Below are 23,682 nucleotides of genomic sequence, written 5' to 3' on the forward strand. Positions count from 1 at the left end.
TATCAACAACAGAGGTAATGGTGATGATTTTTTTTTATGCAAGGAAGAAGGAACCAAAGGCCAGAAGCATGCGAGATTGTTCCCTCTAAGAAAAAATAAAAGCAAAATAACAGGTCCATATTCAAGATCTGCTAGTTCAAAATATACGTCTGTGATGGTTTGTTGTTCAGTAGATTTAACATTAATAACCAATTCTACTTGTTTTATGTTTTGAACGCTGGGCATTTCCTTAATAGTCCGTTCCTTGAGGCCCCGCAGTCCTCCTCCATGCATACACATTCACCTGACACCACTTCAGCACTAACACTCACCGTCCATTTGAGTACATGCTCTGGCTGTCTCATCCAGGACTGGTGTAGTGGTATTAGTGAGGGTATTTTTGTGACACGCTAGTGGATTTTGAGGAAGAGTAGTGTATTCTGTTTTAAAGAAATCCCGTACTCCAGTCGGGGCTCGAACTCACGGAACCAGACAACAAACGAACTCACCACTTACTCGACCATTACTTCTCTCTTCAACCATCAGCTCCCCCGTATGTTCATTAAATTCTATGCAACGTCAAGTACAGTTGTTAAATAGTAAGAAAGGAATAGCCAGACCTCATTCAGCAGCTTCTACACAACACTGTCTCATCATGCAGGTAGTTATTATTCTTTTACTGAACACAGGAGTCAGTCTGCCTCATGATATTGTCTGGTGTTAAATGGAATACAGTGTCATGTGCGTCAAGTGCCTCGGAAACTTACTCTTATTCTGAAAAAAATATACCTACTCCTGCTTTCCTATATTTTTACTCCGAACATCACACCTTGCATTTCTACCCCAGGAAGGGCAAGTTCAGCCGTCGAGTGAATTTTCTGCATGTGATGGCACAGGAAATGAGAGGAACTTCCTCAGGTAGAAGGAAATGACAAGGTGTGACGACGGCAGAAAGTCTATTAATAAATACTTAACAATCATTCAAGATACATCAACTAATTGCCAGTTGAATAGCATTTTGAAGTTTCTTCGGTAAATTTTTTAAATTCAGTATTTAAAGTTATCATAAAAGAAAATTAGTATGGTAAAAACAGTCTTCTAATAACCATACTGCTACACGAATCATTGATGGGATGAAGAGAGATATAAAACTGAGTCACTAAATTATGCGGTCACCCTAATAATATCGAGCTCATTCTAGATGCCACAGCAAAACTTGGCACCGGTGCCCATTCCGTAAATAATCGGTGACGCCTTGGCCCCGTCAGGAGGGTGGGCGGGTCAGCCACATAAATACATCCCCTCCACCACTGCCAGCCAGTTCACGCCAGACCATATCCCAGCCAACAACCTCGGCTTACCACCAACCACTGCAAACTCTCAGACAGCAAGTCAAGCCCAGCACAAAATAACACAACCTCGTCATATCAACAACCACTGAAATCTCCCAGACAGCAAGCGAAGCCCAACACAAAATGGCTCCCATATCTACAGTCACTGCTGCTTCCAACAAGTCTTACAACAGTTCCTCGTCCACGATGTGCAACTGCCAGTGTGGACATGAGCCAGGCAGCAGGTTCTCGTTTGATCTCCCCATTAGTCGCAGGGGACTCTTCTTCCAGGATTCCTTTTTCGACAACTCATACGATTCCCTGGACACCACCATCAGGAGGATCATGGAGAGATGGGGCGCCACCGACCTGCTGGCTGACCGAACCAACGACACCAAACTCCGCCTCTCTAACAACCTCAGTCGCTACAGGCAGATGCGAACCCACAACCTGAGGGAGGAGGACCAGGCCGTTACAGTCGCCTCTGACACCACCAGTCACAAGGTGAGCCTCTTGACACTAACAGTACACAAACATTGCCCTCTGTGTGTACAGTCGCCTCTGACACCACCAGTCACAAGGTGAGCCTTGCCTTGACACTAACAGTACACAAACATTGCCCTCGGTAGGCACATTACTTTGTCACAAACACGGTGCATTAAACGTCAGTATGTACACCAACACAACACAAACATTGCCCTGTTTCCTCATATAGTGTTAGAACAATGAAAGTGCTTTAAACATCAGCATCTATATACCACAACAGAAGCATTGCCTCTGTCCACATATTATGTCAGTACAGTCAAGGCAGATGAAGCATCAGTGTCTATGAGTATACAAACACAACACAAACATTGCTGTCTGTCCTCATAATATGTCAGTATAATTGGTGCATTGTATACAAGTGTGTCAGTATAATTGGTGCATTGTACACCAGTGTGTCAGTATAATTGGTGCATTGTACACCAGTGTGTCAGTATAATTGGTACATTGTACACCAGTGTGTCAGTATAATTGGTGCATTGTACACCAGTGTGTCAGTATAATTGGTACATTGTACACCAGTGTGTCAGTATAATTGGTGCATTGTACACCAGTGTGTCAGTATAATTGGTACATTGTACACCAGTGTGTCAGTATAATTGGTGCATTGTACACCAGTGTGTCAGTATAATTGGTGCATTGTACACCAGTGTGTCAGTATAATTGGTGCATTGTACACCAGTGTGTCAGTATAATTGGTACATTGTACATCAGTGTGTCAGTATAATTGGTGCATTGTACATCAGTGTGTCAGTATAATTGGTACATTGTACACCAGTGTGTCAGTATAATTGGTGCATTGTACACCAGTGTGTCAGTATAATCTTGGTACATTGTACACGAGTGTGTCAGTATAATTGGTGCATTGTACATCAGTGTGTCAGTATAATTGATGCATTGTACACCAGTGTGTCAGTATAATTGGTGCATTGTACATCAGTGTGTCAGTATAATCTTGGTACATTGTACACGAGTGTGTCAGTATAATTGGTGCATTGCACACCAGTGTGTCAGTATAATTGGTACATTGTACAGCAGTGTGTCAGTATAATTGGTACATTGTACACCAGTGTCAGTATAATTGGTACATTGTACACCAGTGTGTCAGTATAATTGGTGCATTGTACACCAGTGTGCCAGTATAATCTTGGTGCATTGTACACCAGTGTGTCAGTATAATTGGTGCATTGTACACCAGTGTGCCAGTATAATCTTGGTACATTGTACACCAGTGTGTCAGTATAATTGGTGCATTGTACACCAGTGTGCCAGTATAATCTTGGTGCATTGTACACCAGTGTGTTAGTATAATAGGTACATTGTACACCAGTGTGTCAGTATAATCTTGGTACATTGTACACCACTGTCTTACAAGCGTCTTGATTGCTGTGCCACAGATCGTGATGGATGTCAGTGACTTCGTGAAGGGTGAACTGAAGGTGAAGGTGATGGGAGAGAGGGAGTTGGTGGTAGAGGGACTCACGGAGACCAACAGAGACTTCACAATGTCCTCCAACAGCTTCAGGCGGAGGTTCATTCTGCCACAGGACACCAACATTTCGGCCATCACTTCAGTCATGTCCTCCGACGGTGTCCTCACCATCACTGCTCCAAGAATGGTCAGTAAATGGATGTCCACTGGGCAACACAGGAATTGTCTATGTATGGTCTTAAATTCTCATATTTTCTCTTGGACTTTCATAATATCAGTTTATGGAATACAAGGATAGGGGACACAGTAAACAAAAGGAAGTTTTATGGATGCAAAGTTAACATTACAAGAATCTACTGATATGTTGCACGGAAACCCTTTTAATAGGCAAAACATTTTAATAATTCGAGTCATCTTCAACGAACATATAATAACGTTTTCTTTTTTGTCTTTCCAACAGGTGCAGGAAGTGACAACTGGGTGTACAAACATTCCAATCCAGGTGGAGGGGTCAGAGAGCAACAGGTCAAAAGCAGACTCTGCCACACAGTCCTCCAATTCAACAGTTACCAATGCCTCCACCTGCCACTGTCAATCTGAGTGCCAGCAGGCCAAGGTTCAGAATACTTCAATGTCTGTGACCTCAAAGCCTCGTAATATTCCCATCAACATGGGCAGTTTCCTGCCAATCACCAGAAGGGGTCATTTCTTTGAGGATTCTTACTTTGAAGGAATCCGTCAGGACTTCCAGAAGGCTGTCAACGACGTGCTGACGAGGTGGGGTGAGGGCAGCGTCCTGACCCACGGCTGGGACAACACCAACAACCGCCTGGCAGACAACCTCACTCGCTACAGGCAGATTCGCGCCCGCGATCTCAAAGTGGACAACCAGGCCGTCAACATTACCTCTGACGAGAAAAGTCACAAGGTAAGTAATCATGGCAATCTTTAAAGTACTGTTATTGAAACACTTTGGGTAAAAATAACGGCATCAAGTACTGAGTATTATGTGAAGGAGGACTTTGTTGTTCTTCATTCCCTGAACAGACATATATGAGAAGATAATAACAGTTTAAAAAATTCGTGATCCTTGTTGTTGTTGCAGCTGGTGGTGGACGTGCACGAGTTCAATGAGGGTGAGGTGAAGGTGAGAGTGGTGGGGGAGAGGGAGGTGGTGGTGGAAGGCCGCAAGGAGACACGTGACGGAGACTTCTCTGTGTTCTCCAACACCTTCAGGCGGAGGTTCTGCCTCCCACAAGACTCCAACATGGAAGCCATCACGTCCGTCATGTCCTCCGACGGTGTCCTCACCGTCACTGTACCCAGGACAGTGAGTACTTACTGATATTGACAATACTTTTTTATGGAACAAATCTTGACTGCTTGATGCTGACTGGTGATTTTATTCAGCTTAGATATTGCATCCCGTCCTCTATGGGATACGCTTATGGCACTTTCCACAAGATTAAACTGAAATTCAACAAAAAACAATAATCTCTGATTCCAACAGGTTAAGCCAATCAAGAGTGAAGAAACTGTTATCCCCATCACAGTCGAAGGAAATCAGCCAACTGAGGTTGCTAACAATGTAAACAATATCACAACTGAAGCACCTCTAAAAACAGAAACTGAAAACTTTTACAAGAAGAAACAGGAAAAAGAAACCACTTTCCTCAAAGGCAGCAGAGACTCGTCCAAGATGGCCACCTCAGAGTCCCTTGACTCTCAACAAAACATTAGTCAGGTGTCGAGCTGCACTTCCACTCAAACTGACGGGCGAGTCAGTGGACCAGTTGGAGTAGAGTGCAGCGCTGAGGCGATGAAGAGCAGTGAGTGTAAACTGTCAGTGGATAACCAGTCCATCTGCACCCAGTCACAGTCACAGTCACAGACACCTCGGCCAACCACGCTGCCAGTCACAACACGAGGACTCTTCTTCGCTGATTCCTTCTTCAAGGACTCTTGGCAGGACTTCCAGGAGGCCGTGAGGGACGTGGTGGCCAGGTGGGGTGACCTGACCTCCACCACCGACCACCTGACCCACTACAGGAGTCTCAGGGCTCGAGACATGAATGACGAGACCCAGGCTGTCAAGTCCTCTGAGGATGAAACTAACTATAAGGTGAGGATGAGCCAATCAAGCCTTTGAGATCAGTATTAGCATAATATAATGATGCAGCTTCTTAGACATAATTAAAATAACTCTTAACTAACAGTTGATATGGTCGTGTTTAGAGTGTGGTATAATATTATGACAAAGTTTCATGGAGAGATACAGTAAGTGTAAGCTAACAGGTGATATGATCGTGTTCAGATTGTGTTGGACGTGAAGGATTTCACTGAATGCGGCACCATCAATGTGAGGAGTGTGAACGAGCGTGAGGTGGTGGTGGAAGGGCAGGTGGACCGAGAGGAAGGTGGTGTCAAGTTGAGGAAGCAGTTCCACCGTCGATTTGTCCTGCCACAAGACATCTACCTGGAGTCTGTGACTTCCGTCATGTCCTCTGATGGTGTCCTAACCATCACTGCGCCAAAGAAAGTGAGTACACATGTGTATGATATGGTAACAGATGTGCTGTGTTTACGATTACTGTATGATGCGTTACTCATTATGGCTCCACAACTTACTGTGCTCATTTATTATGCTTAAATATTTCCCTCTGTTGTTTACAGCCTGTGGTTGCCAAGATCAGGGAAATGATAATCCCTGTGAGCATCGAGGAAGGAATCCACAAGAGTGAGAGTGTCAGCAAAGTATCAGAGGAAAACACAATGAAGAAAGTTAATGTAGGAAAGACAGAGCAAAGTCCAGACACTGTGATGAGGCAGGAAGACCTGGGCAGGTCAGTGTCGTCTGTGTGCTGCTCCTCCACTGAGTCCACCACCAGCCACCACCACCAGGCTGCCCACGACACCCAGCTCACACAACACAAGGTCAGTAACACTTCACATTTTTGTTTGGCCAAAGCTCTGTCTGACTGGTAATACTGTATGTCTCCTGTGATAACTACTTCAAATATGAAACTATGTATGTTTAAGTCTTGACAATGATTTAATCAGCATAATTCTACTCGTTCACAGGCTGAATCTCGTGGCGAACACATTATTCCAGTCAGACTGGAAGAACAGGAACAGAACACTAAATCACAGCCGGAGAATGTACACAAGACTTGCAAAGCCTCTCAAACCACTGTGAATGAAGCCAAGAAAATGACTCAAGATAATGTTAAGATATTAAATCTTAATCAGTCGTCTGTTTCCAACACAAACTCAGCCATGTCTGATGTGTGTGAAAGTCACAGCAACACTTCTGAAAGTGAAGTCAAGAAGAGCAACGTTGGTTGGCCAGTCAACCAGGTAAAGTCCAATTTCAGTAAGGTGGACAACGTGAGTGTGAGTCAGGGGCAGGAAGAAAACATTAATTCACAGCAGAAGGAAAATGTTCACACATTCTGCAACGCTTCTCAAAGTACTGCAACTGAAAGCAAGACAGTGATGCAAAATGAAGCAACAAGAACACCTCTCATTCAGTCGTCTGTTTCCAACACGAAGTCATTAGAGGCCAATGTATGTGAAACCCACAGCAGCAATACAGCTGAAAGTGAAACCAGGAAGAGCAACGTTGGTTGGTCGATCAACCAGGTCAAGTCAAATTTCAACAAGGTGGATACGGAGAGTGTGAGTCAAGGCAAAAGTGTGAGTGGCGTGTGTGAGCACAAGAACATCCAGGACTCCAGCCGCCTCACTCAAGGCAAGTGTGTGCCCATCATCAGCAAAGGTGCTTTCTTCACTGACTCATTCTTCGAGAACACCAGGAACAACTTCATTAACGCCGTCCAGGAAGTACTGAAGAAGACTGAGCAAAAGTCTGGCCACTCCAGTGAGCTCACCTCCTACCGCAGTCTCTTGAGGAGGAACCCAAACTGGGAGAACCAGGCTGTGCACAAACACGAGGACGAGCACAGTGTTAAGGTATTGTCATTCCGTATTGTATTTTACTGTATAAATGGTATACAATGCAATGCAACTATATTGGATGTTTGATGGGCATATTAAAGTTTCTGATACAGGCACAAGGACGAGCACAGTGTTAAGGTATAGTAATTCCGTATTGTATTTTACTGTATAAGTGGTATACAATGCAATGCAACTATACTTGATGTTTGATGGGCACATTAATGTTTCTGATACAGGCGTGTAGTATAAATCAGTAAAACATTTTTCAGTTCCTGTTGGACGTGAGCGACTTCGTGGGCGGTGATGTGAAGGTGGCAGTGGTGGAGGGGAAGGAGATAGTGGTGGAAGGTGAGGCCGCCAGGCAAGAGGGAAGTTCAGCTTCCTCACTGTCTTTCCGGCGAGTGTTTACACTTCCACGTGTGGCGGATGTGAATGACATCACGTCGGCCATGTCCTCTGACGGTGTCCTAATCATCACCACCCCCAAGCGGCAGGAACTGGGTCACCAGGACAACCCCACCAACAAAGTGGTGACGGAGAGCCAGGCTCGTGTGCACACCCAGGCACCTGGCAGTCGAGGCTGGGCGGAGAAGAGTGAGAGGAAGGAGAGCAAGGAGTCTGAGGGATGCTCCTCTCACTCCTACACCAGTTCATACGCCTCACAGCAGCAGTACTCATCCAACAACACATTCTAGCTTGTTGGAGTACTACCCTCTGCGCTACTATGTGTTTATAATTGGCAATAGTGCAGACGGGAACAAACAAATAAATTCTTAATGTCATATACTGTATAAACATAGACATAGAAATGGCCTGGGTATGACAAGTGAAGTGTTAGTGAAGTGATACATAATCCTGTGATATAAAACATGCATCTGAATTATACCCTGGCAGAAGTACTCCAGCCTCCTGACAGCACCTGATGGCAACACGACATAGGTGAGAAACTATACTGGTTTATATTTGTTCACTCTGTCAATTAATACACCATACCTATGCTTATTTTGTCAGTCCTTCGAGTAACTTAGCTAGTACTGATATATAAGATTATCCATAGACTCATCTGTTAATTTCTCTCCCAACAGCGGCCGTCAGTGTGTGTATGGAGCTTTGAAGTACCCGTCTGCCATTAGTAACTGTACATTCCTGAATTTGACTCCAAGACAATGTGATTTATTTTTAAGTATAGATGGTGGTTCTCTAAGTTTCCAAAATAAAAAATATATATAATTCTGTTGTTGTTGATGAAAGGTATTTGCTATTTATTGTATCTCCGAATATGCTGTTATATCTGAGATGAGGACTTTTTTGTTTATAAATATATGACTTTATGATGCATTCTGTATTTCCTTTCCCATTTTGATGTATAAATACGAAAGTTTGTGCTATATTATAAAGACACATAGAAAATAATATGATATTAACTCAGAACGTATGAAAATATATCGTTTATCCTGAGCGGCGGCAGCAGCACTCTAATGTTTCCTGTCTATGGGGTCAGCCTTCGTCCACCTCATCTCACCTCTGATGTGACGGTGTTGCTGCATGTTTAAAGAAGATTCATTTCCAGAACAAAAGTATGCATTATAACGTAGAAATAATTAAGTATGAGACTATTAGAATGTTCTAATTTCTGTAGAACACAGTGTTGTTTCCCTCACTTCATCGTGGCTCTTCTTTATGGTTGAATGCCACTAGATACGATGATTTTGTAGATATCAGTTAACTATTTGAATGTTTAGTATTTGGTATCGTTAAGCATAGGGGATATTACACTCTCTTACTATCACATCTGTGTACTCGTACCTCATCAATAACAAAGGCACTCTCATCAACAAGCAATGGCTATACTTCAAACATGTGAACTAATGGACTATCCTACATCACGTCTCTCACAAACTATTAGGAATTTGAGACGTGCTTTCAGAAACAGTTGAAGATGATAGTAAATTATGTATTATGTGGGAACTTTTGCAATGTCCTTGAAAGCTGAAGGTAACAAAGATAGATTGTGGTGCGTGATAGATATAAATGAAACGTCAGCTAGTACGCTTAAATCCTAATACAGCCTGTTATTTTGCAACTGGTGCTGGGGTGGGATGCCTCCAAGCGGTGGCACCAATATAAAAGCAACTCCCCTCAGCCTCCTCCCTAGCCTCCGAGAAGGGCTTAGTGGACTGCAGATGGGTAGGTTTTAGCCTGCACTCTACTGGGTTCGTGTTCAGATGCGGCTGAGACGACAACAACAACAACAACTTCTACTACCATTACTACTATTACTACTACTACTATTACTACTACTACTACATCTACAGCAACAAAAACATAGTGGCATTTATATGATCCTCTGCTTAATTGAATCACAGAAAGTCTCCTCAGAGCTATACCGTAGTCATTTAAAGACTGGTTTAAGCATTAGTTATGAGAAGGCAAAGGTTCAGCTGTTGAGAAGTGAACTGTTGAGCGGAAGAATGAGAGATTGAACCCACACTCTGATAGGGAAGTGTGTTGCCTTGAACTTCACTGAAAATGTCCTGTCTGCTTTTCCCCAAGACACACCGACATATCAAAACAATTTACTAATACCAACATACCGGCGGCGAGGGAGGCAGCCATGGTATTTACAGCACATTTTATTTAGCGTAGGCTTTGGGTAGCAGTGCCCAAGAGGAAACATGAGGAGTGTGTGTGTGTGTGTGTGTGTGTGTGTGTGTGTGTGTGTGTGTGTGTGTGTGTGTGTGTGTGTGTGTGTGTGTGTGTGTGTGTGTGTGTGTGTGCGTGTGTGTGTGTGTGTTGCCCGAGGGAGGACTGTTGGGATTCAGAGATAACGTTAGATAGGAGTGAAGTATTTGTACACAGACTCTAATTCCTCTGTAACAAAGCATTCAAAAGCTTCATACTTCGAGGCACAATTTTTCCTGTGCATATTTGAACCCCACCACGAGGACGTATTCTTTGTGTGTGTGTGTGTGTGTGTGTGTGTGTGTGTGTGTGTGTGTGTGTGTGTGTGTGTGTGTGTGTGTGTGTGTGTGTGTGTGTGTGTTATTATATCTTTTGTTCTTATTAGGTTTTATTAAAGCCTTTAGTAGTGACAGGGTACATGAAGTCTAAATCTGACCTCCCCACACGAAAAATCTCTCTTCAGCTCAGTAAAATCGTCTGGTGGGGGCAAGAATCGAATGAAAGTACTGCACGCGATCAGACTGAAGGGTTTGAGTAATTCTGATGCTGCTTTAATATCCAGCAAATGTGCTTCGACTTGCCCAGGTTAAGATGCGCAAAAGCACTTCTGTTTTTAGCTGATGTTTATTCAGTGGAAGGGGGTTAGATGACAAAGATATTTTCTATACTGACAGGTGTAGATTATCGAATTTCGTTGACCAGGTTGAACGTATCGCCTGTATACCACCATCACCACAATCTTCATCACCATCACCATCACCACAACCATCATCACCACCACCATCACCACGACCATCATCACCACCACCATCACCACAACCATCATCACCACCACCACCACCATCACCACAACCATCATCACCACCACCATCACCACTACCATCATCACCACCACCATCATCACCATCACCATCACCATCACCATCACCACGACCATCATCACAACCACCATCACCACAACCATCATCACCATCACCATCACCACCATCACCATCACCACCACTATCACCACAACCATCATCACTATCACCATCACCACCACCATCATCACCACCACCATCATCACCACCATCACCACTACCATCATCACCACCACCATCGCCACTGTCATCATCACCACCACCATCACCACTGTCATCATCACCACCACCATCAGCACAACTATCAGCACCATCACCATCACCACAACCATCATCACCACCACCATCACCACAACCATCATCACCACCACCATCACCACAACCATCATCACCACCACCATCACCACAGCCATCACCACCACCACCATCACCACAACCATCATCACCACCACCATCATCACCACCACCATCACCACTGTCATCATCACCACCACCATCACCACAACCATCATCACCACCACCATCACCACAACCATCATCACCACCACCATCACCACTACCATCATCACCACCACCATCACCACAACCATCATCACAACCACCATCACCAATACAAACACAGCTATCATGCATCACTACCACCATGATACCCACCACCATTACCACCACCATCACCAGCACTACCACCACCGATATAAATACAACTATCACTCACCATCATACCCACCAATATCACAGCTACAGGTAAAGTCTGCTGTCTGGCACCTGAAGACTAGTCACGTAGAGGTTCGCTAGACGGAACGAAAGACTGAAAGAAAGAGAGACAGACTGAGACTCTTGCTTATTTGAATAGGTTAAATAGACTACACTAGCAACACTTGGAGTCAGGTGTTGGCTTGGTATAATTTCATTTGGCTCAGCCCATGAAAAAGGAAAAGAATTACTTAAAACGTTTATTATCCTGACAAACGTTTCTGCATTCACACAGCCTCTTCATTACTATATCGCCTGTTTTAATATACGGTATTCTGGTTACCTCCGGACGAATTTGTTTTGCCCATTATTATTATTATTATTATTATTATTATTATTAATCTCGGTAAGAACAAATCATTTCATTTATGTGAAAGGCGGGGCTTTAGAGTGATGGAGTTATAACTGTCGTCTTCTCATACCACTACAGGTGGCAGGGCTCATGTCTATGTAACATCATCTCCAGTTACGACAATTCAGCCACATTTGGTGTTTTGGTCAGGGTCCCTACGAGGCTATGATGACCCTCTCCTAGCTAGCCATGTGTGTGTGTGTGTGTGTGTGTGTGTGTGTGTGTGTGTGTGCAGGTGGTGTGATCATATCGAGCACTGTATGTTTATGTTCAGTCTCCAGACGGGTCCCTGAAGAGAAGTGACGTGTCCGAGACGTCATCGAGGTATTTTAACAGCGGCAAGGCTGGCCAAGTGTGTTGTGGCCAAGGGTAGTGACTCACAACTGCTGGCACTGGGTGGTGTTCACATCCACGTGGTGATTCTGTGAACACGTCACCGGAAGTGGCTGTGTCGACTGGTTATTATCCTGCCTTTCTTACTTCTCTTCATTTACTTGTTTCCACGTGTGTGCTAAATCTGACAGAGAGATTCACCTGTGAAAAACAACAATTTATATATATATATGCACACTGGGAAAGCATAGGTATCATAACATACCTGTTTCCTAGAATTACTAAAAAGGAAAGTTTAAGCAAAACTATTTAGAGTCGATGTGTACCCGTGGTGTGTAGATGTATGGACGATGTGGGAAAATGAACTTGTTGTTAAGACCACAGTCTAAGTGGTTAAGACAGCGTTGGCTGCATGAAGCGTGTTCAGGTATCTCTGTAGGACTGTGTGACATAAATTGTAAAAGGATGTGGCCACACTAACCGTGGCATTCTTGTAGTCATTTTAGGCAAACTATGTCGTGATTGTTGACTACAAAGACAGAGACACATCACACACGTATCCAGCAATATTCAGTATTTATGTCAGCAAAAGTAAGTGTAGTTTGCCAGCAACTTTGACACAGAGTTCAAAATATTTTGGTTACTCAAGAATACGGTATTGGGGAATAACGGCGCCTCATTATCGACAATTATTGTTACTATTACGTGAAATTCACAGTTTTCTTCCCTCTACACTTTGATAGGTTTGTAATCTTCCACACAGACCACCCGGGCAGCCGCTTAGAATATCTACAGTAAATTCGAAGGTGAGTTACGGGTATGTTGCTGTCAGTAGGAGGATGCTTCTCTCAGTACCGGGAAAGTACACAAGCATTTGAGGCAACACTCCAACGTGACCGGAAGCATAGTGATGCAGTGAAACGGCTTTGGAGACTCTGTAACCCTCTATCCTTAGCAACTGAACCAAAACATTACACTCATATATCCCTTTGTATGCTATTGATGCAAGTTGTGTCAATATCAAAAAGACTTAAATAACACACAAGTGAATGTTAAGATGTAATCTGCAAAGTATATCTCTAAGTAAGATACAATCACCTTCTGTAAAGTAAATCACAGCATCTCTGGAGCCACGCCCTGTTGTGTTACACTTGTACGGGCCGGTGCCGTTATTCTTGTACAACTAGGAATCGGCATGAAGGAAGGGAAACACTGGTGTACAGTGCACCAATTATACTGACACACTGATGTACAATGCACCAATTACACTGACACACTGATGTACAATGCACCAATTATACTGACACACTGGTGCTCAATGTGAACTCTGCTGAAACAACAGCATGTACATAATTTCAAGTATAATCATTCATGCACGGTAGTATATAAATTTGCTCCAAAGTAAGAAAGCTGTTTGTACCTATTCCATTCAGTCCAGGTGTACTGTATTTTGTTACATTATTCTGACTCCTTGTAAATTACTTTATTCAGCTAAAGAAAAGGCAGGTGAAGGTGAAAAAACGTCTCCATACCAGGGCTGGGATAAGGCTGACAAAGGTTGACCCACAGGAGAACACTAGTTGATTTTAATCCTCTGCAACTCATTGTCAGTTATCAAACTTTATCATATCCTCTGCGGCCTTCTAAAATGCTCATTTTGTCGGCAATATATCAGAAAGGTTAGAGAAATACCGGAAATTTCAAAAGCAATATATTTGTAAAAAGACTCTCACATTTAAGAAACAACAATACATACAGAAATAAAATAAATATCAAATATCTTTTATCAACAACAAAAGAAATATTTTTTTTACAATCACAGAAAAACGTGTATTCGTACAATATATAATAATCATATTTGTTCTGGAGTCGTGTTGGGGAATGTATAGATGATAGTGGCAGAAGGGCTCTCCGGGGCTCCACACACGCACACACATTGACGGCCGCTGTTAGGAGAGGAAGAAACACAATAAATTTCCTGCGTAGTACAGAATACCACAACATTTGTAATATTGTCAAACTTATCATAAAAGTAACAATATAACCAGAAGAGGAAATGTGTTTTTTGAATCATGTGAAGTCACGCGGAGAGATAAACAGACAAATGAGGGGTACTGATGTGGATGTGCTGCAGTGTCAGATGTACCCTGAGATGGGCTGGACATATGGAGAGACTGGCGAAAGAGACTGACAAGGAGAGTGTATGTGAGTGACTTGGAAGGAAAGAGGACGAGGTGGATACTGATGATGAGGTGAACGGATGAAGCACTGAGGTATATAAAGGAGGGAAGGCAACCTTATCGCGAAGGAAATGGACATGGGGTGATTACTTTGTGGCGACAGTTTCCTGGATTAATGCATCTGACTCTAGCTAAATAGAGAGAAAGGTAGACATACATAGTTTCTTACCTATGTCGTGTTGCCATCAGGTGCTATCAGGAGACTGGATTACTTCAACCAGGGTATAATTCAGGTGCAATTTTATATCACAGGATAATGTATCACTTCAATAACACTTCACTCATCAAATCCAAGTCATTTCTATGTCTATGTTTATACAGTATATGAGATCAAGAATTTATTTGTTCCCATCTGCACTGTTGCCAATTATAAACACATAGTAGCGCAGAGGGTAGTACTCCAACAAGCTAGAATGTGTTGTTGGATGAGTACTGCTGCTGTGAGGCGTATGAACTGGTGTAGGAGTGAGAGGAGCATCCCTCAGACTCCTTGCTCTCCTTCCTCTCACTCCTCTCCGCCCAGCCTCGACTGCCAGGTGCCTGGGTGTGCACACGAGCCTGGCTCTCCGTCACCATTTTGTTGGTGGGGTTGTCCTGGTGACCCGGTTCCTGCCGCTTGGGGGTGGTGATGATTAGGACACCGTCAGAGGACATGGCCGACGTGATGTCATCCACATCCGCCACACGTGGAAGTGTAAACACTCGCCGGAAAGACAGTGAGGAAGCTGAACTTCCCTCTTGCCTGGCGGCCTCACCTTCCACCACTATCTCCTTCCCCTCCACCACTGCCACCTTCACATCACCGCCCACGAAGTCGCTCACGTCCAACAGGAACTGAAAAATGTTTTACTGGTTTATACTACGCGCCTGTATCAGAAACTTTAATATGCCCATCAAACATCAAGTATAGTTGCATTGCATTATATACCATTTATACAGTCAAATACAATACGGAATTACTATACCTTAACACTGTGCTCGTCCTCGTGCTTGTGCACAGCCTGGTTCTCCCAGTTTGGGTTCCTCCTCAAGAGACTGCGGTAGGAGGTGAGCTCACTGGAGTGGCCAGACCTTTGCTCAGTCTTCTTCAGTACTTCCTGGACGGCGTTAGTGAAGTTGTTCCTCGTGTTCTCGAAGAATGAGTCAGTGAAGAAAGCACCTTTGCTGATGATGGGCACACACTTGCCCTGAGTGAGGCGGCTGGAGCCCTGGATGTTTTCCTTGTGCTCACACACGCCACTCACACTTTTGCCTTGACTCACACTCTCCGTATCCACCTTGTTGAAATTTGACTTGACCTGGTTGATCGACCAACCAACATTGCTCTTCCTGGTTTCACTCTCAGCTGCATTGCTGCTGTGGGTTTCACATACATTGGCCTCTACTGACTTCGTGTTGGAAGCAGACGACTGACTGAGATGTTTTCTTGTTGCTTCGTTTTGCGTCACTGTCTTGCTTTCAGTTGCAGTGCTTTGAGAAGTGTTGCAGAATGTGTGGACATTTTCCTTCTGCTGTGAATTAATGTTTTCTTCCTGTGCCTGACTCACACCCACGTTGTCCACCTTACTGAAATTAGACTTGACTTGGTTGACTGGCCAACCAACGTTGCTCTTCTTGACTTCACTTTCAGAAGTGTTGCTGTGACTTTCACACACATCAGACATGGCTGAGTTTGTGTTGGAAACAGACGACTGATTAAGATTTAAAATATTAACATTGTCTTGAGTCACTTTCTTGGCTTCATTCATAGTGCTCTGAGAGGCTTTGCAAGACGTGTGTACATTCTCCTTCTGCTGTGATTCAGTGTTCTGTTCCTGTTCTTCCAGTCTGACTGGAATAATGTGTTCGCCACGACAGTCAACCTGTAAATGTGTAATTGTGCCAATTAATTCATTGCAAAGACTTAAACATACATTGTTTCATATTTGAAGTAGTTATCACAGGAGACATTATTAATGAGACAGAGCTTTGGCCAAACAAAAATGTGAAGTGTTACTGACCTTGTGTTGAGTGAGTTGGGTGTCGTGGGCAGCCTGGTCGTGGTGGCTGGTGGTGGACTCAGTGGAGGAGCAGCACACAGACGACACTGACCTGCCCAGGTCTTCCTGCCTCGTCACAGTGTCTGAACTTTGCTTTGTCTTTCCTACATCAATTTTCTTCATCGTGTTTTCCTCTGACACTTTGTTGAGACTCTCACTCTTGTGGATTCCTTCCTCGATGCTCACAGGGATTATCATCTCCCTGATCTTGGCAACCACCGGCTGTAAACAACAGAAGGAAATATTTAAGCATGATAAATGACCACAGTAAGTTGTGCAGCCATAATGAGTAATGCATCATATAGTAATCGTAAACACAGTACATCTGTTACCATATCATACACATGTGTACTCACTTTCTTTGGCGCAGTGATGGTTAGGACACCATCAGAGGACATGACGGAAGTCACAGACTCCAGGTAGATGTCTCGTGGCAGGACAAATCGACGGTGGAACTGCTTCCTCAACTTGACTCCACCTTCCTCTCGGTCCACCTGCCCTTCCACCACCACCTCACGCTCGTTCACGCTCCTCACATTGATGGTGCCGCATTCAGTGAAATCCTTCACGTCCAACACAATCTGAACACGATCATATCACCTGTTAGCTTACACTTACTGTATCTCTCCATGAAACTTTGTCATCAACTGTTAGTTCAGAGTTATCTTAATTATGTCTAAGAAGCTGCATCATTATATTATGCTAATTCTGATCTCAAAGGATTGATTGGCTCATCCTCACCTTATAGTTAGTTTCATCCTCAGAGGACTTGACAGCCTGGGTCTCGTCATTCATGTCTCGAGCCCTGAGACTCCTGTAGTGGGTCAGGTGGTCGGTGGTGGAGGTCAGGTCACCCCACCTGGCCACCACGTCCCTCATGGCCTCCTGGAAGTCCTGCCAAGAGTCCTTGAAGAAGGAATCAGCGAAGAAGAGTCCTCGTGTTGTGACGGGCAGCGTGGTGGGCCGAGGTGTCTGTGACTGTGGCTGTGACTGGGTGCAGATGGACTGGTTATCCACTGACAGTTTACACTCACTGCTCTTCATCGCCTGAGCGCTGCACTCTTCTCCAACTGGTCCACTGACTCGCCCGTCAGTTTGAGTGGAAGTGCAGCTCGACACCTGACTAATGTTTTGTTGAGAGTCAAGGGACTCTGAGGTGGCCATCTTGGACGAGTCTCTGCTGCCTTTGAGGAAAGTGGTTTCTTTTTCCTGTTTCTTCTTGTAAAAGTTTTCAGTTTCTGTTTTTAGAGGTGCTTCAGTTGTGATATTGTTTACATTGTTAGCAACCTCAGTTGGCTGATTTCCTTCGACTGTGATGGGGATAACAGTTTCTTCACTCTTGATTGGCTTAACCTGTTGGAATATTATTATACTCAGAGATTACTGTTTTTTGATGAATTTCAGTTTAATCTTGTGGAAAGTGCCATAAGTTTATCCCATAGAGGACGGGATGCAATAAGTAAAGCTGAATAAAATCACCAGTCAGCATCAAGCAGTCAAGATTTGTTCCATGATAAAGTATTGTCAATATCAGTAAATACTCACTGTCCTGGGTACAGTGACGGTGAGGACACCGTCGGAGGACATGACGGACGTGATGGCTTCCATGTTGGAGTCTTGTGGGAGGCAGAACCTCCGCCTGAAGGTGTTGGAGAACACAGAGAAGTCTCCGTCACGTGTCTCCTTGCGGCCTTCCACCACCACCTCCCTCTCCCCCACCACTCTCACCTTCACCTCACCTTCACTGAACTCGTGCACGTCCACCACCAGCTGCAACAACAACAAGAATCACAAATTTTTCAAACTGTTATTATCTTCGCATATATGTCTGTTCAGGGAATGAAAAACAACAAAGTCCTCCTTCACATAATACTCAGTACTTGATGCCGTTATTTTTACCTAAAGTGTTTCAATAACAGTACTTTAAAGATTGCCGTGATTACTTACCTTGTGACTTTTCTCGTCAGAGGTGATGTTGACGGCCTGGTTGTCCACTTTGAGATCGCGGGCGCGAATCTGCCTGTAGCGAGTGAGGTTGTCTGCCAGGCGGTTGTTGGCGTTGTCCCAGCCGTGGGTCAGGACGCTGCCCTCACCCCACCTCGTCAGCACGTCGTTGACAGCCTTCTGGAAGTCCTGACGGATTCCTTCAAAGTAAGAATCCTCAAAGAAATGACCCCTTCTGGTGACTGGCAGGAAACTGCCCATGTTGATGGGAATATTACGAGGCTTTGAGGCCACAGATGAAGAAGTATTCTGAGTCTGAGCTGTAGATTCCACCATAGCCTGGCCACTGGCGCCTTGGAAACTGTTATGCACTTCCTCTGACTTCACTGCTTGGCTCATCTTGCTTTCCTCACTGGACTGGAAAGTTTTGGTCGAGTGTTTTTTATCAGTCATTGTTTCTGATTTGGCATTAGTGTTGTCCTCGAAGGTCTGAACTGTTCCTTTAGCCAGTGAATGTCCCTGAGACAGAGTGGCGTCAATCCTGATTGGGATCCGTAGTCCCTGCTTGTGTGTGACGTCACTGGCCTGGGCCTGAGCCTGCTGGTACTCAGACTGGCACTGGCAGCGGCAGGTGGAGGCACTGGTGGTGGGGGCACTGGTGGTGGGGGCACTTGTAGAGGCATTGTTGGTCCCATTACTCTCTGACCCCTCGACCTGGATTGGAATGTTCACACAGCCATTGGTCCCGTCTGTAACCTGTTGTGAAAACAAAACACATATGGATTGTTATATTTTAATGCAATGATATACAAATTGAAAATAATGAGTTTTGCAAAATTAAATACCAAAATTTACCAATTGATTCTGTTTTTAACTTCGTTACTTGTTATTCTTCAGTGTCTTTACAGACAAAATTTCTGTATATTTTCAAGGCTGTAGAGGACAAATGAGAATTGGAAACAATATAAATTGCAGTTTCTACTTGTATCTAGTGGACATCCGTTTACTGACCATTCTAGGAGCAGTGATGGTGAGGACACCGTCGGAGGACATGACTGAAGTGATGGCCGAAATGTTGGTGTCCTGTGGCAGAATGAACCTCCGCCTGAAGCTGTTGGAAGACATTGTGAAGTCTCTGTTGGTCTCCGTGAGTCCCTCTACCACCAACTCCCTCTCTCCCATCACCTTCACCTTCAGTTCACCCTTCACGAAGTCACTGACATCCATCACGATCTGTGGCACAGCAATCCAGATGCTTGTAAGACAGTGGTGTACAATGTACCAAGATTATACTGACACACTGATGTACAATGTACCAATTATACTGGCACACTGATGTACAATGTACCAATTATACTGACACACTGGTGTACAATGTACCAAGATTATACTGGCACACTGATGTACAATGCACCAATTATACTGGCACACTGATGCACAATGCACCAAGATTATACTGGCACACTGGCGTACAATGCACCAAGATTATACTGACACACTGGTACAATGCACCAAGATTATACTGACACACTGGTGTACAATGCACCAATTATACTGACACACTGGTGTACAATGCACCAATTATACTGACACACTGGTGTACAATGCACCAATTATACTGACACACTGATGTACAATGCACCAATTATACTGACACACTGATGTACAATGCACCAATTATACTGACACACTGGTGTACAATGCACCAATTACACTGACACACTGCTGTACAATGCACCAAAATTATACCGACACACTGGTGTACAATGCACCAATTATACTGACACACTTGTATACAATGCACCAATTATACTGACATATTATGAGGACAGACAGCAATGTTTGTGTTGTGGTTGTATACTCATAGACACTGATGCTTCATCTGCCTTGACTGTACTGACATAATATGTGGACAGAGGCAATGCTTCTGTTGTGGTATATAGATGCTGATGTTTAAAGTACTTTCATTATTCTAACATTATATGAGGAAATAGGGCAATGTTTGTGTTGTGTTGGTGCACATACTGACGTTTAATGCACCGTGTTTATGTTAATGTAATGCAAACACCGAGGGCAATGTTTGTGTACTGTTTGTGTCAAGAGGCTCACCTTGTGACTGGTGGTGTCAGAGGCGACTGTACACACAGAGGGCAATGTTTGTGTACTGTTAGTGTCAAGAGGCTCACCTTGTGACTGGTGGTGTCAGAGGCGACTGTAACGGCCTGGTCCTCCTCCCTCAGGTTGTGGGTTCGCATCTGCCTGTAGCGACTGAGGTTGTTAGAGAGGCGGAGTTTGGTGTCGTTGGTTCGGTCAGCCAGCAGGTCGGTGGCGCCCCATCTCTCCATGATCCTCCTGATGGTGGTGTCCAGGGAGTCGTACGAGTTGTCGAAAAAGGAATCCTGGAAGAAGAGTCCCCTGCGACTGATGGGCAGATCAAACGAGAACCTGCTGCCTGGCTCATGTCCACACTGGCAGTTGCACATCGTGGACGAGGAACTGCTGTAAGACTTGTTGGAAGCAGAACTGACTGCAGATATGGGAGCCATTTTGTGCTGGACTTCGCTTGCTGTCTGAGAGTTTGATGTGGTTGGTTATATGTTGAAGTCTGAGGCTGTGTTATTTTATGCTGGGCTTCACTTGCTGTCTGAAAGTTTGAAGTGGTTGGTGATATGACGAGGTTGTGCTATTTTGTGCAGGGTTTCACTTGCTGTCCGAGAGATTGCAGTGGTTGGTGATGTGGCGAAGCTGTTGGCTGGGATGTGGTCTGGCGTCAACTGGCTGCCAGTGGTGGAGGAGATGTATTTATATGGCTGACCCGCCCACCCTCCTGACGGGGCCAAGGCGTCACCGCTTATTCACGGCACCACCTCCAGTGCCAAGTTTTGTTATGGCCTCTAGAATGTGCTCGGTATTATTACGAGAATGACCGCATAATCCAATAACTCCTTTACGTCTCTGTTCTCTTCTTATTAATGATGAAAATATAACAGTGTGATAATTTGGACGTATTCTTTTATTACACTCGGTCTTTTTCAAGAAGACTCCAACTCATTCTCTTAAAGAAAAAAAAAAAATGATGATTCGTTTAGACATCCGTCGTGACCTTGTTATTTAATAATGTATTAACAACATTCGGACTGACTGTAAAGTATCAATAATAGACTCCTTTCTCATTCGTCCCACGTTGGCATTTCCTTCCATCTATGAGAGGATCCTCTATTTACTGTGTTGTCACCGTAAAAGAATTCACTCAGTGATCGAACTGGCCCTCAGAGGGGTTAGAATGTGTCATGGTGATGATGATGTAATATATATATATATATATATATATATATATATATATATATATATATATATATATATATATATATATATATATATATACTGTATATTGCTTGTTCATTGATGTTCCACACACGTACCCTGCGCTACGTAGGGTAAGGTAAACAACTGCTGACAATTTATGACAATTTGTGTCCGGTATTTGTTCTAACAATGAATAGTAACAAAGAGACATGCCCAAATCAGAAACATACCACACTTTATCCATTAGAGCTGCATCGACCGGACTTCTAGCAAAAAAGTGCCGAGTTATGACTTAATACTTATTACAGCCTCACCACGATTACCACTACCATTAGGCCTACCACAACTACCACTGCCGGTACTACTACCATCACTGCAACTAGCATCAGTATCTCAACTGACAAGGTCATCACTACCACTATTATAACAACTGGTATCACCACTATCATCACAACCAGTATCAAAATTACCTCTACTATTAACAGTCTTACCACAGCCACCACTACAACTATTATATCTGCCTCTAAAATAACTGCCACTATCACTACTACAACTATATTGGTAGAAGTTGTAGTCCCACGTGCATGTGGAAGTGAACCTGGTGGGCTGTAGGCTGGTAATTTCCTTTTCCCTCATCGTACCATCCTCCTTTGGGGAGATAAGGAGGGAGTTGAGGGACGTTTGTATAAATGGGTAGCTCCTCCGCCCAGGTAGATCGGTGCCACCACATGAAGGCGTCCCTCTCCATCACCCTTACCGCCATCTGTCATACCTTTCAGTATAACCGGTGTGATAAAGATAACTACAATAATACAACATCCAATATTACCACTATAATCATTGCCACTGGCTACAACAACAACTATTAGGATCAATGGGACCTTTACCTTTAACTCCACTACTTCTACCACCACCGCAATTACTTCTAAAATAACTGTCACCACCATTACTAACACCACCACTATCATCACTACCCTCACCACAGAAAATAACCATCTCTAGCGCTGTCACAACCATTACTGCTGCCATTTGCACACTCCACCTACCATCATCTATTATCATCCCTACCATCATCATCACAGTCACCATCATTCTCATCACCAGTGTCATAAAGTCACCATCATCACTAATCATCACATCTAGCATATGCACCAGGACTATTATCACAACTATCACCACTACTGCTATCACCATAATCAGTACCACCATCACCATCACTGCCATTTCAAATATACCTAGCTAGAAAATTACTGCTGTGATTGAAGGGATGATACTGAGATTTTTATTAATATTTTCAATGCAGTGACGGTATTGTTAGTCTGTTCTGCCCATCATCCATCCATCTGTCATCCAATCCTTCTTCCTCCAACAGGAACATAGAGGCTTGGGACTAGGTAACTCACTCCCAACACTGAAGGCAAGAGTGACCATTCTCCGGCTACCAACTGTAGATTTCATTCAACTACTGATAGATCTGTGGTAGTGAAGGTGTTGAAGTAGTTGTTAAAAGAAGAATAAGTGTTGCATCACTCGTGTCCAGCATCAACATCTCTGGCTATGACAACAAGGGAGAATTATGGGCCTCCGTCAGGGTCCGTAAGAAGCCATGACGACGAGCTCAGCCAGTCAAGAAGAATGGCTGACTTTGAAACAGAGTGAGTGTTTATATATATGTTCATGTCTCTGACTCAGTGCTTATATTTTGCAGTATGTTGCACTGAGACCTAGCCTTCCTACGTGCTGCACACCTCCACATGTCACCACTTCGGCGCTAAGATCTAAAATTTCATGGGAGTATGGCTCATTTCTAAGAAAAAAAAAATCTTTAATAAATTCTCATTTTTAGCCTCTATCAACAGGTTAGTTGTATTTAATAGTGTAGAGTACAGTTAGCGAGCTGATAATCAATTATTTTCGAAACAGTCAGTCCG

General features: G+C 43.9%; 2 protein-coding genes across 2 annotated transcripts; one reads left to right on the top strand and one right to left on the bottom strand.

The window, feature by feature from the left end:
• The first annotated feature begins 1,295 nt into the window (after positions 1 to 1,295).
• On the top strand, positions 1,296 to 8,160 carry LOC145398192 (uncharacterized). The gene is made up of 9 exons (XM_080271148.1): positions 1,296 to 1,814; positions 3,251 to 3,472; positions 3,746 to 4,213; positions 4,391 to 4,615; positions 4,796 to 5,407; positions 5,600 to 5,824; positions 5,959 to 6,219; positions 6,367 to 7,257; positions 7,512 to 8,160. The coding sequence occupies exons 1-9, from the start codon at positions 1,455 to 1,457 to the stop codon at positions 7,935 to 7,937; spliced, it is 3,690 nt and encodes a 1,229-aa protein (XP_080127274.1). The 5' UTR covers positions 1,296 to 1,454; the 3' UTR covers positions 7,938 to 8,160.
• A 5,758-nt stretch (positions 8,161 to 13,918) lies between these two features.
• On the bottom strand, positions 13,919 to 21,204 carry LOC145398193 (uncharacterized). The gene is made up of 10 exons (XM_080271149.1): positions 20,632 to 21,204; positions 19,457 to 19,678; positions 18,449 to 19,201; positions 18,047 to 18,271; positions 17,243 to 17,854; positions 16,858 to 17,082; positions 16,463 to 16,723; positions 15,428 to 16,324; positions 14,632 to 15,296; positions 13,919 to 14,168 (listed from the first exon to the last, which is right to left on the bottom strand). Exons 1-9 carry the CDS (start codon positions 20,989 to 20,991, stop codon positions 14,871 to 14,873), a joined length of 3,981 nt encoding a protein of 1,326 aa, XP_080127275.1. The 5' UTR covers positions 20,992 to 21,204; the 3' UTR covers positions 13,919 to 14,168; positions 14,632 to 14,870.
• Between the last annotated feature and the right edge of the window lie 2,478 nt (positions 21,205 to 23,682).

Source organism: Coenobita brevimanus, chromosome 44 (assembly GCF_032717465.1).
Source record: "Coenobita brevimanus isolate Jiangsu-jjx chromosome 44, ASM3271746v2, whole genome shotgun sequence".
NCBI classification, from domain to species: domain Eukaryota; kingdom Metazoa; phylum Arthropoda; class Malacostraca; order Decapoda; family Coenobitidae; genus Coenobita; species Coenobita brevimanus.

Bases quoted from the DNA above. Each gene is read 5' to 3' on its own strand.
- LOC145398192 (XM_080271148.1), top strand. From the start codon at position 1,455: ATGGCTCCCATATCTACAGTCACTGCTGCTTCCAACAAGTCTTACAAC. The intron at 1,815-3,250 runs GTGAGCCTCTTG...GCTGTGCCACAG, and splicing joins CTGACACCACCAGTCACAAG to ATCGTGATGGATGTCAGTGA. The intron at 3,473-3,745 runs GTCAGTAAATGG...TCTTTCCAACAG, and splicing joins CCATCACTGCTCCAAGAATG to GTGCAGGAAGTGACAACTGG.
- LOC145398193 (XM_080271149.1), bottom strand. From the start codon at position 20,991: ATGGCTCCCATATCTGCAGTCAGTTCTGCTTCCAACAAGTCTTACAGC. The intron at 18,272-18,448 runs GTAAGTAATCAC...TTGTTGTTGCAG, and splicing joins CTGACGAGAAAAGTCACAAG to CTGGTGGTGGACGTGCACGA. The intron at 16,724-16,857 runs GTGAGTACACAT...TGTTGTTTACAG, and splicing joins CCATCACTGCGCCAAAGAAA to CCGGTGGTTGCCAAGATCAG.